At 37.3% G+C, this 13875-nt stretch overlaps 1 protein-coding gene across 1 annotated transcript; it reads right to left on the reverse strand.

Annotated features, from left to right (window-relative positions):
- Window positions 1–1066: 1066 nt before the first annotated feature.
- On the reverse strand, window positions 1067–13874 carry TARS3 (threonyl-tRNA synthetase 3; the record flags this gene model as incomplete). Its single annotated transcript, XM_035335931.1, has 19 exons — window positions 1067–2064; window positions 2184–2298; window positions 3031–3103; window positions 3869–3973; window positions 4558–4658; window positions 4758–4835; window positions 5048–5185; window positions 5834–5996; window positions 6536–6702; window positions 7067–7165; window positions 7322–7468; window positions 8342–8420; window positions 8768–8832; window positions 9454–9571; window positions 10425–10546; window positions 11711–11834; window positions 12192–12376; window positions 13178–13261; window positions 13686–13874. Coding segments are annotated over 19 exons (2301 nt in total), but the record flags the coding sequence as incomplete, so codon positions are not given.
- Window position 13875: the final 1 nt, after the last annotated feature.

Below are 13875 nucleotides of genomic sequence, written 5' to 3' on the forward strand. Positions count from 1 at the left end.
GATGGAGAAAAGGGCACAGCGCGGGGCGGCTCGGCCACACAGCGCCGCAGGCAGCCCCCGGCCTGACCTTGTGCTCACGTTTGACCGTGGCCTCAAAGTAGCGGCCCTCCCTAGGAGAGGGATCAAAACATCAGCACAGGAAGAACCTGCTGACCAAGAACAGCCCCCAGGAGCAAAGATAAATAACAAAGATTTCACTCAGTCTGGTACCAGATCCACCATCTCCCCCACTCACCGAACACGGGAATTGCATATAAAATAATAATAATAATAAAAAAAGCAGCTTCTTTTTTACTGATTCTTTCAGTACTATAATCTTTTCAAATTTTATTCATCAAGATCCTCATGATGTTGGTTAGCATTCTAACGACCTCTCATGGACAATGCTCTCTTTCCCCTTCCTTTACCTACCTGTCCTTTTCTCCACATACGTCACCCTGCAGGACGCGGATTTATATTACTGCCTGTAATTTATAGCCGTCAGTGACCTCTGCCACTGCTGCGGTTCATCTGAAAGCTGAGATGGCTAGCCCCTGGATACCTCTGTGCTAAAAAGTCTTGTATTTGAAAACCCTAGAAATTCACTTTAAGAAAAAAAAGTTTTAATTCTGAAGTCTAAACACATCACACATTGTGTATGGTAAACAAAACATGGGAGTTTACATACAAAAATATATTGTTAAATATGGTACCCTACACTACAAGTTGAACAGAAAGCTTTCCCAGCACTTCTTCCTTCGATTTTTTTTTTCAAGGTGATGATAATCAATTGGTAAAAACTGATTCACGAGACTAACACCATACCCAAAATAAGCCCATTGAACGTAAGTCTGCACAAGTGGCAGGCAAGAGGGAAACACTAGATTTGTATTTGTGGGACGTGTATCAAACTACCTTCTGCTTCATTTCAGTGATATGTGAATCATCAACTACAGTTGCATACTTTACATCACTGAGTAATACTGAGCAAGATCTCAGCCTCGTTGCTAAGAACGGGCATATAATAGTGAAAAAAAATAATGGTTAAAACTCAATTCTAAAAAAAAAAATCAATTGCTTGCAGCACTAACTTTAAAAGTCATTTATAATCATAAAGAATTTAGTCAGATACATATAACCAGTTTATATTCCATCATACTTAAAATGAAAAACAATGAACATTATGGCACCCATACCTTTTTAGCACTCAGTATCACAAGCAAGCACACAAATAAATTACATACAAAGGTTTTCCAAAGGTGATTTTTTTTTATTTTTTTTTGCTTGTTTTTAAAGAGCCAAACCAACAGCAAACACAGGCAAAAATAAAGCACTTAACACACACCAATATAGTGGTTAATTCAACTTCATTCTTGGCAATCACATTTACAGCAAACAGCCCACCAGCGCATTCGGTGTCTTCTTTCTCTGAGATTTTCAACAGAGATTTTCAGCAGAGAAGCTGTTTTCCTCCTACTCCAAAAATACATATTTGACATGATTTGGAGTTAGAAAAAAAATGAAACCCAAAGGTGAAGCTTTGGATTTCAGGCCACATCAGTTAGGCAACTGCTATGTGACTGAGGTAGTTCAGCAGCAGTAGCAGCAGCCAGTATATTTCCCTGCCTCCTGTTGCTTGAATTAGTGCAGCTCTGATTCATTTACACAGTCAAATCAACATATTTTAACAGAACTGTAAGACTTTAAGAAAAACCTCTGCAACTAGCACAGATTGGAATCCCAAAGGATTGTTAAGAATTACCAGTTGCATTTGTACTCTCATGCTATTCTTCAAGCACCAACATTGCTACATTTCCTTGTTTTGTGCACGCATTAGCTGCAAATTCTTTCAGATGAGCATTACTGCCGCAAAAGGAGGAAAGCAACACTATTTCACATGGGCAGCTAATATATATATTTTTTCTTAACAGCAACATTAGAATTCTTCTTCTGCATTTGGAATATGTGAATTCTTAAACTTCTTGAGTTTTTCAAGAGCAGAAGATACTGAAATTTCTCCATGAACCTTGTTGTCTCTTGTTCTCACATTGACAGCATTATTTGCTTTTTCCTTTTCTCCAACCACTGCAAGACACATGAAAAACAATATTAAACTGATGACTTACTTTACAAAGTGAGTCAAGGCAAACTCTATACTCAACATTAAAACACTGATATTCAGAAACATAAGATACCGAAGTTACCTAAGATAAAGTTATATTGAGCCAGCTGTGCATTTCTAATTTTCTTGTTCAACGTGCAGCTCTGATCTAGATCCACATCTGACATAAATCCTGCTTCAAAAAACTCACTGCAAACCTAAAAAAAAATAAAATTACTTTAACATTAGTGTATATTCTACAACATGATCTTGTTCATGCTTCCTTACAATAAACATACATCCTTCCAATAAATCATATAAGTGCTTAATTTTCCTGTTACGAATAGTTGTTTTAATGAAGTCAGTTATGTTTTTTGAAGAAAACTGCACACACCCTTAAGGACGTGACAAGACCTCAAGGCTTAACAATGCCTTGTTAGAAGGAATACAATATAATATCCGTATCAAACATGTGCTTATCTCCTCAGACAGTTACACTGTTGAATGCCAAAAATGCATACTCAGTCACAGGATCAAGAAAAGGAGAAAGGGGAAGGAAGAAAACCATTTATGCTTGCACTAAAAGAAAAAGGGGGAGGAGGAGCAAGTAGAAAATAACCCTGCTCAAATGTAATGTAGTCAAGAGTATACACACTGGGAATATGTCTACCCCTACATTAAGCAGACAGTTCTATAATGAAATATTTGTTAGTATGTAAGGTATGTAGCACAGAATATTTTTTCCCATAACTAGTTATGAGTTATGTAACGGTTACAGAACCCGAAATATTTACTTATATTCCCCTTTCTCAGGTTGAAGCAAGTTCTAGATGGTACAGAAAAATTCACCCCCAAATGACTTCCAGATTATTAAAGCATTCACTCTTTGTTCTAGGACAGATATTTAAGGAGCTATTAAAACTGCTTGCTACAAAAGGCTCTACTCTCACCTGCCGCGCATACTCTTCAGAAGTAGGTCCCACAGGCACAACCATGACCTGCCGTGGAGACAGCCAGAATGGCCTGGCAAGCATGACAAAAAAATATGAATCTCTATTTTACATTTTCATTCATACCCATAGAAATGTTCCCCAATATTACTTTATTTCATAAAAATATTTATGCAAGTTAAGGATGTTGTAGAAAGTTACCTTCATAATTGCCAATTCATATCAAATGGCAAATAAATTGATTCCAGTAAATGACATAGGCAGAATTTGACCTGTTCACTTTGTGATTTCACAATTTTAAACAAAATTCCAAACTTTCACGTAATTTTCACTTTTATTTTTTATATAACTTGATAGTACTAGGTGGACAGTCTCTGTGTTTGAAAGTGGTAATTCACTCTTCCTTGATCATTCAATCCATTAATGAAGAGAGCTTTAGAGCTAATTCAAGATGAAGTAGAACAACTTACTAACGAAAAAAATTCTTGGCATATCTAGGGTAATATATGTCTATATTAGTAACTACTTTACATATGCTTAGCATTTTGCCAGTACAACAGTTTGATTTCTAAGGACAAAAGGAACAAGTAAAATGCAGAACAAACGTTCAATTGCAATTGTCGTCTCATAAAACTGAATTTCTAACCATGAGCTATTAATAGAACAATACACAATTCTGACCGTAAAATTAGACTTATTTTCTTGTTATCTTACCTAATTTTAAGAAAACCCTAGGGAAATCATTCTGCATTATTATAATTTATGGGACATTAGGGAGGATCTAAATTTTCTAGCTATGCTGTTAAACATTTCTTAGAACTGCATTTGTGCCACATACCATTTTCCTCCATAATTTTCTGCTAGGATAGCTATCATTCTCTCCACAGATCCCAGAATAGCTCTGTGAATAATCACTGGTCTTTTCTTATCATCACCATCTTTACTGAAAAGGAATAAGAAAAGTTCAAAACCACACTTCTCTTAGATCATGCACACAAAAACCTACTAATTGTTTTGATTCTACTAGTCATGGAAAAAGAAAGCTAGTGATTTATACTAGGTAAAGTTTGCCATTTTCATAACACACTTCAAGTGACCTAGGTTTCTAAAGGAATACCCAATAGTCACAGTGACTTAAAACAATCATGCTGGTAGCTACTGGCATGGGCACGTGTTCCAAAGTTTTAAAAGGAGACACAATGACTAGGCTGAAAGCGAGTACTGAGCCACATGATCAGTTGTCTTGATAACTGGTAGACAAGACAGATCTTCAAATTTTCCTAAAATCAATGGCATTTACAATTAAAGCATGCTATTGTTATACTGCTATACTGTGAAAAAAACGTTCAAGTTCATGATTTAGTCCTCTCACAGATGTTTCCCCTCATAAACTACACAGGTTACTTAGATGCAGGCAACTATGTGAACAATAGAGCATTAATACATTTCAGCTTATGGGAATTACAGATAATCTTTTGTTTTTATTTTTTAAGTTTGAAGAGGAAGATAAGTAGCTTAACCACTCACCCAACATAAGTAAGATTAAATCGAATGGGTAGTTGGAAGTCAAGTTGGATAGTAGCGCATTGATGGTATCTGCCAATAGCATCTTTGATTTTGATATCAATCTGTGAAACAAATTAACAGTTACCTGATACACTTTGTCTACACGTTGTCTGTATTCCTGTCCATCCCCCAAAGTTGTATTAAAATACTGATTCTCTAACCTTAGGACCATAAAATGCTCCATCTCCTGGATTCAACGTCCACGGTGCTGCAAAGTTATTCAAGCTGTTTTGAAGTTGCTAATCATAAAAACAAAAGATTTATTAACAAACAAACAACACAAAAAACGCCACACTGCCTACATGTTTTATAGTTTTCCAACACGCATTTCTGTTAAGGACAATATTCAGCATCTGATTTATACAATTTCACTGTTCAACATGAAAACTTAAATATCTACTATCCACTTTCACAAATATTAATGTTATTTTATTTTTTTAATATTAATTACCTTTTCAGCATGATCCCAAATCTCTAAATCTCCTAGATATTTTTCTGGTCTTGTTGAAAGATGCAGTTGAAAGGTAAAGCCAAAGACAGCATATACTGACTTCAAGAAATCAAGACAGCCTTTAATTTCCTCTTCAATCTTAAACGTAAACAAAATAAAGTAGTTTGAAAATAAAATGCAGGAAAAAACTATTATTTACATTAACATATAATTGGATTTTCTGAATTCTTCATAATCAGAGTAAGAAGCTAATAAATAGAAATGATCACATATGAAAATTACATCCTACAAACCAAATCAAAGTAAGAAGAGAAAACCGAGGTACTTTGGTTTGAAACCACGGAAAGAAAAGTATTGTTTTTGTTAGGCTCAGGCTTCCAGAGCCAAATTGCGTGATCGGAGACTTCACTGTGAATTAAATATTTATTCAACGATTTATTCAACAATTGCCATACTGTGGCAAGTAAAACATGATCAGCAGCTGTTTTCTTTTTGGAAGAGTGGGGAAGATGAGGGAAGGAAAAGGTTTTACCTTTTGGGATTTATTTGCCCAATACATACTTCTCAAGGGAAAAAAAATATATATGCATTATAGATATGAGACTAAGAAGGAAGCACCTAAACCTAACAAAAACATCAAATGCAGCATTATGTTATAAAACACAACTGACGCAACTGGAGCGAAAATATTTAGGGAATCTTTGGGGAATTTGGGAGATACTTTGGGGATTTTTACTTTTTTATGTCAGTCTCTGTTGGAGAGGTGGGATAACCTTTTTTTTTTACCTGCTCTATTGTGCAAAAGATGTGAGCATCATCTTGTTGGAAGCGCCTTACACGAGTTAAGCCACTTAAAGTCCCAGAGAGTTCATTTCGGTGAAGAACTCCAAAGTCTGCAAGTCTAAGAGGCATTTCCCTCCACGATCGTGGGCGATGGGCAAACATCAAGCTAGAAGGAACACAACGTAGTCTTGCTTTTACCTTTCTTATAGAAGACGTAAGATAATACAGAAATTAATGATCAACATACACAGTATTTGCATTTTTAAGCATTTACTCATTCAGGTTATCCTCATCAAAAAAGACAGGCAAACGCAGAAAGCAAGGTACTTTGAAAGCCTTGCTAGAGACCACCTAGAAAAAAAATGTGAGAATAAAATCACAACTTGCTAATCTGCACCTGCTTTTGACACACCATATCCCATGTCTCTCTCTAACCAACATAATTTGTATTTGCTACTGGTACAGGCTAGTATTATCACACGTAAACCTAGCTCATTTAGTCCAGGCTTACTCTAAGATCTTCCTACAAGAATTTCATTTGGTCTCCTTTGTGACACTGTCAGGGAGCTCTCCAGACTTACTAGTTGCTTAGTAATCTACTGCATACACAGGTAACAACATGTATTTATACCCCACTTGATTTCCCCTCAGCCCTACAAAAGGGATTAATCCAGTAAAATAAGGTTTTCAATTCAGAGTACTAACCAATGTCCTGGACAGTTCATCGGCTTAAGGGCAAAAGTTTCCTTCTCTATCTCAAAAGAGAACATATTTTCACTGTAGTGCTGCCAGTGCCCAGAAGCTTCCCAGAGTTTACTGTTGAAGATATTTGGAGATACAACTTCAGTAAAATTACGTCTACGGTATTCCTCCTATAAAACAAATAAAACATTTAAAATGTTTTAAATGATACAGCTTTCTACAAGCAAAAGCCTGATTTCTTTAACTTATTTTATTTTTCAACTGTTTTCTTAAGATGGCTGTTTCCTGGGAAAGTAAACGACTACTGCACAAGTAGGTTTCACACATCTGGAAAAAGCATGTTAGGTAAGAATGCTTTCCTATGTCCTGTTTCTGAAAAATGTTAGAGCTGTATAATCTTAGTGAAAACCTGACATATGTTTACATACATAGATGTGTCTCTTTCTGAGGACAGCTCAGCATTATGAATAGCTTATCACTTAAGATCAACAATCAGTATTAAACTTGTTTGAAATTAAATCTGTATATACTTACTCGTATGAAATCTGTGAGTGTGTTATAAAGAAAGGCACCCCTGGGGAGGAAAAAGCAGCTTCCAGGACTCAAATCATGAAAGAAGAAGAGTTCTTGGTCCTACGTAAAAGCAAAACAGAGTTCTGTAACACTTCAGATATATCTCCAGTAATTAACTGCAGAAAATGACTACTTCACACACTGAGACTTTATTCACAAAAATGAAAGACTACAGCAGCAAGAAATTACTCCCAGCAACAGAAATTAATAGTATACCTTTCCAATTTTCCTATGATCCCGGCTTCTAGCTTCTTCCTGGAATTTTTCCCATTCCTTCATCATTTTATTATCAGGGAAGGATATTCCATAGATTCTCTGCAGAGTTTCCATGTCAGCTTTTCCTTCCCAGTAGGTAGAGGAATTCTGATGCACAAAACCCATCATTTAAGATATGTAATATATTAGCAAGAGGAGGAATAAACACTAATGCATTCAAATGCTAGCTTTTTAACTTGGGAAGAAAATTATATGCAGTCAACCAGCAGATGTTTACATTAGAGAAGCTTCCAACACCTTTTAGTCAGCATACCTAATGCAGAAAGCATAAACAAGAGTCACTGGTCAGGTCATACTTATCCTACTTAGATACCATATTTTAACTCACATCATGTCATGTTTTATCGTCTCACATTGTATCTTCTAAAAAAAAAAAAAAAAAAAAAAAGAACTACACACAGGAGCCAGCACTTGTTTAAGTTCAAAGCATAATGCAAAAGGGGAACACGAACGACAGAATGCAAGTAACTCTCTCACAGTTACATCCTAGCTGTCTGACAGTCCAACACCAAACCCCTGTAACTCACGAGTTCCATAGGCTTGAGTTAGAAAGCCAGCAGAAGCAAGTATGATGAATGTTCCAGGAGGTCTGTCTAACATTACCGAAATTAACATCTGCAAGTAATTGAAACTACAAATTTCCTGCCAGCAATGCCATTTTTAAACAGCAGCACTTAACAGTCTGCCAGTACCCCCTTTGCCTCCCGTACATGAAAGACTCCATCTTACAAGGTCAAAATACTATTGATTTTATTTTATATTGATTTATTGTGAAAATACCATGGTGCTGAAGATACTAACAGCCATAAAGCAGTACTGCCACATTAGCTTTACCACATTTTCAAAATAAGCAAAGGAAACAAAAGGACACTGGCATAATCACTTCAGGAAAATATATAAATAAATCAACCGACCAACTTATTGTAGTTAAGATTTTAAACACGACTAATTTAAACTTACCTTAAATATTTTAAGGGCCTTAATTTTTCCAGTGTGTCTCACATGGGGACCCCTGCAGAGATCGATCAGTGGACCACATCTATACATCAAAAGAATGTGTTTATTTCAGAACAGTCCAACATTTTAAAATGCAGTCACTAATGACATCCAGTGGTTCAATTTCAGTGGTAACTTATTTTAATATTTTTATCAATGGGGCAAACAGTGAGATGTAGATTTGCTATTTGCCCATCAATGGAGACCTGATCTGTCCTAGCAGAGAAGGAAGAGATCTAAATTTACATAAGTAAGAATATTATTTGTAAAGTCCTAATTATGGAAGTATAGAAATTGAAAAAGAGAAAATAACTTACTCTCCTCTCAATTTAAATGCAATATACTTAACTGTATAATTTTTTGTAATAGCTTTTAATTTATTTTGTTTACCTGTATACTGTGGTGGTTGGTGTGTTCACCTTCTCATTAAGTATACGACACTTAAACTTGTTATACTGTGTGGGGAAACACAAGAAGTCAGGAACAACATTATAACAGCTACTAAAACTCTATTCTAAAATTATGTATTAATAATGCGAGCACATCAGTAAAAGACAATCACAACTAAAAAGTCACATGCATATATGCAAACACTCAATATCCTTTCAGAAGAGTTATTAAAAAAGGGGAAAGAGACCAAATATCTTCATTTCCCTGACAGCATGTTAAACATGGTGATTAGCACCTGAACACCTCAAAGCGCTTCTGAGAGTCAATTAAAACACAGTACAGTGAGACTGGTAATATTCACCCTACCCAAATGGAGGACTATGTACCAAAGCTTTCTTTTGACTCACCTCTGCAAGATAACGAGACAGAATGTACTCCTTTTGAGTACAAATCACTCTGTAATCTCATTGAGCTTAAGGTGTTTTTTTTGCAACAATAAATTGTTTTATTATTGCTTGAAAACCTCCTGAACACTTGAGAGGAATAGAAGAGCAATAGGATGCTACAGTTTTTCTTTGTTTTACCAGAGAGGTAGTGTTCTGATGAGTTAGTCAAATGCAGTATTTTATAAAAGTTACATTTTAAAATATCATTGTACTAGAACCACAGCTACTCCAAAGATTTACCTTAAACATGTCTAATAGGATCTCCTTTTTGACTTCCAGCCTTTCAAAAGCCTGTTTCTCTTTTATGATATTTTTACAGCGGTTCTCTAGTGCTGGGAATTCAGTACTGGATACACCTCTAAACAGAGGAAGGCAAAACAAATACAAGTTAATTATTTTGATATTCACATCATAAATGTGACCACTTTCCAGTGGTCTCATTTGAAAAACATGGGGTATGTTGTCATTTGCCACAATATTGTCTTAGCTTCTTATATTTAACTGTACTTTTAGACACTAACTTCCAAAACACAAATGATTTTGCCCTGAACTATGTCACTGAAATCACCCCAAAATATTCTTTGATTTGTTTAAGTGTCGGGAAGACCAGTTAGGTTCAAGTATATATGATTTAAGGGAAGAAAAGACACACACACAAAAAAGCTAAGCCCTCCTGCAAGAGCTAGTTTATCAGCTGATGCAGATTTAGCATTCTCCCTGACTACAGGGAGATAAACCAGGAAAAAACAGAATTGTAAAGCTGCGCACAAGGATTAGACAAGCAGTAAACACCAATACGAGTTACGTGCTTATGTGCCATTTCTGCAAGTGACTATGTCACATTTAAACCAAAATCACGTGGTTCTTCAAGGAAACTGTCATGAACTTGAGAAAGTTTTACTCAAGCACTCTACATTTTTTTCATAGAGCATTCAACAACTGCACGTGTTAAGCAGCAGGTGTCTGAACACCGCTCTTGAATTTACGTACATACACAAACATATGTATCTACACACTGTTTCTCCCTCTAGACACTACACACCCCTGTACTTGGAAAAGGACTAACCTGTTAGTTTTAAGCCATACTAGAAGCACGTGATTTTACTTTTAATATGCAGACACATTATGAAGTAAAACAAAACAAAACAAAAAAAAAACCCTTTAGTACGGCGCTTCAACACCGAGTGTTAAAGTTCTTAGTGATTTTTTACCTGTCTTCAATGTACATGTCATAATAAAATCCATTCTCAATTGGTGGTCCGTAGCACAAGCAGCCCCCGTAATAACCTTCCATGGCCTCTCCAAGAATATGAGCGCTTGAATGCCAATAAACCTGCAAATCAAATCAGATGAGCATGTCATGGAGCCATTGGCACTATATTATTGAAAACAAAAACCAAAACAGAAGCATGGCTGCAGATGGGAAAAACACTGGAATCAATGCTGTTTAAATTCTGTGAGAATTATACCAATTTTCTGTTCTCATTTTTAACTATGCTAAATGTTTATTGGACATTTATTAATGTGGTAATTGCTACTTCAACCATACACTGGCAGCTGTAGCATTAAAGCCTCATGTTATTTCAGTCTGAAACATGGTTGTACCTCTATACAACTCAGTCACCATACTAAATGTATGCTGTTCATTTACAAGTCACTTCCTGGTCAGTTAAAAGTTTATGCAGTATTAACCACATCCAAGGCAATATAGCCAATTAAGTTGCTGTTGTTCACATACAAGACGTTTATTGACAAGATTGTAAACCACATTACGTGTAATGTCAGAAGATGGGAGTCAAAAGCTTCATAGATCAATAACTGCCATATGTTCTAACTCCCTATTAATTCAGACCACTTTAAAGGTCTGAATGAGCCTTAAAGGCTCATAAATGCCTTGAGCAAACTTAATCACATGAATAATTGTTGATAAATTGAAGTCTAATTCTAGCGTATAAAGTTAAACACAGAGTAGCATCTGAAACCCACAAAAAAATACTGGGCATGTCACTAAGCATATTTCTAATTTAATTGAGCAAGATACACCTACTTGAGTTTCTAATAAATATTGCCGAAACATGGAGTTTCATTTTCAGTATAAGCTTCATTTATGACTCAAATGGGATATTGGATATTTTTTTAGAAAACTCTCAGACAACCTCACTTCAGTGTCTGATCTTCAAAAACACTCAAACCAGAGAACATGCATCTTAGAAGGCATTAAACTATTTCAAGTTAGCAGACAGATCTAGACATTATGTACAAAATCTGAATCTCAGTTGAGAAATCACCTGTTTATGTACAAGAGGAAGGAAAAGAACAGTAAGATTCATTTCACCTGTAGATTACAAGTAATTTATATCTAATCATCTTTGTCAAATCATGACTTCAATAGCTTTTTTTGGTATTTTTAATTCAAGATTTAAAAGCCATAATGCTGCAAACAATTTCAAGTCATTAATTCTTTTAATAAAGTTAAAAACAATAAATGTTTACATACAGCTTGTGCTTCTTCATCATCAAACGTAAGCAGCTCCACAGTACAATCTCCCTCCAGTGGACGATCCAGGTCCCACAGTTCACCATTCACTTTGGCTATGACTGCATTTGAAGCCAACCCTTGACTAAGGAACACAAATGATGAGGACAAAATATTTAGGTTCAGATTAGCAAAAACGGTTATGTTTCTAAACCCTGAGACCCCACCCAAGTCTTGAAGCACCTAAATACCTTGAATTTTGGTTTCTGTGTTTTTTATTTTTTTTGTTTGTTTTCGTTTTTAAACATTTTTCTACTTTTAAAGCATAAGCATTTGAGGACTTGAGATTTCATTCAACTGTTTTAAATGCTGGAGATCGACTCTAAGTTTCTACAGTTAGCCAGTAACTCCCAAACCTTTACACCTCTCTTAATTTCCAGCAGTCTCACTAATTATTGTGTTTCCCACCCCAAAAGCACAACTCCTTCAACCCGCAAGTTACCTGATTCCTACAGCTAATTGATATGGTGTGGTTTTCCATGATTCCCCTTCCACTGTCTTTCCATCTGTCAGAATAATTTTGATGGGCTTGCTCTGGTTGGCTGCTCTGTAAGCTAGCAAGGCATCATGTTCTTTCTTCAGTGCTTCATAAAGCTTCAGTCTGTCTTCTATGAAGCTTGGCTCATGCTGTAGTTATAACAAATAAATGAAATCATATACAGTAGTCAAAAATTACTTGCTAGAGAAATTGAACAAAGGGGTCTACAGTCCCAATACATTCTTAGAGGTTCCAACTGACACCAGAATTCAGTGTATTAGAATTTACACAAACATACAGCAAAGCATTTGTAAATAATTATACAGAGGATAGTCACATCCAGCTTGCTGTTTTATAGTGACTTTCCAATATTCCAATGCACCTTCATCCATCTGGGCCTGAATGGCTTTGTAAGCTTGACCTCAGAGGGATGCCCATATTCCTGCACGAGTTTTCTTTGGTTGACATCACGGGAAGTTCGGGTCATTCCAATGAGACCTCACCTCTACCAGTCCCCACAGAGCATCAAATCCAAGTAACTCAAGATAGTTCAGGGCAAGTTTCCTTTAATCTAGCATAAAGTGAATTAAGATCTATCAAATACAGCTACTACTGCCAACATCCTCTTTCGGTCAGTCATTGTGCACACTGCTTAACTATTTGAGAAATGCTGCTGTCTTTAGGAAGCATGGGATCCTGACCCTTTTTTCCCAAAAGCCCATATACTGCTGTTACATAAAAAGTAGAGATTTAGGGATGCATGATGAAGCTTGTAGATAATACAGATTTATTTTTTTTTCAATACGCAAGCTATAGAAAGCCTTCTTCCCAAAATCTGGGATTTCAAAATACAGCAAAGTATTTCAGATTTCAACCTCTTTCCTGAACCTAGCCAAACAATACTCCTCCTTTACTTATGAGATATTAGTTAATAATAACAAACCACTTACATCACTTCTGTGTCCACTGACTTCACTTTCCTTCTCCTCTTTATTTTGATTCAATGCAACAGTTGGACTTCCACTGGAGACTGTCTAAAAACAATAACATTAAGTATATCACTATGCTTTTGAGACCTTCCGCAGCAATCCCTGAAACAAAACAAACCAGGTCAGCCCAGCATCATGCCAAAAAGACCCTTTCAGCCCACGAGGGGACGTGCCTCAGCACATAGGGATGTCATTTAGAGCACCACCTCGGCGGCCAGCGGCCCCGGGCAGGCCGCTGACCGCGCAGCCTTCTGACACCCTTTTCCCAACATTCCTACTCCAACCACCACCACCTGGTGCTCCCAGCAACACCCTGCGCGGTTTAAACGGCCCAAGGCGCAGTGAAAGCAGGTTGCGAACGGGCTGGGACCGTCGGCAGCGGCCTCGCTCAGGACGCAGGACCGCGGCCCGCCGCCGCGAACCCCTCCGCTGCCCGGCCCGGCCCGGCCCGGCGCGCCCCGAGCGCTACCTCGCCGCCGGCTGGGGGCTCCGCCGGCGCTGCCCGGGCCAGCTCGGCCGCCAGGCTGCGGCGCAGGTGCAGGAGGCGGTAGCGCAGCTTCTCGTTCTCGGCCCTCAGCCGCTGCACCTCGGGGCTGCAGCTGCCGGCCGAGCGCGGCGGCCCCTGCTCCTTCAGGCGGCCGACCTCCGCCGCCAGCCAG

The sequence above is a fragment of the Oxyura jamaicensis genome, chromosome 10 (genome assembly GCF_011077185.1).
Source record: "Oxyura jamaicensis isolate SHBP4307 breed ruddy duck chromosome 10, BPBGC_Ojam_1.0, whole genome shotgun sequence".
Taxonomy (NCBI): Eukaryota; Metazoa; Chordata; class Aves; order Anseriformes; family Anatidae; genus Oxyura; species Oxyura jamaicensis.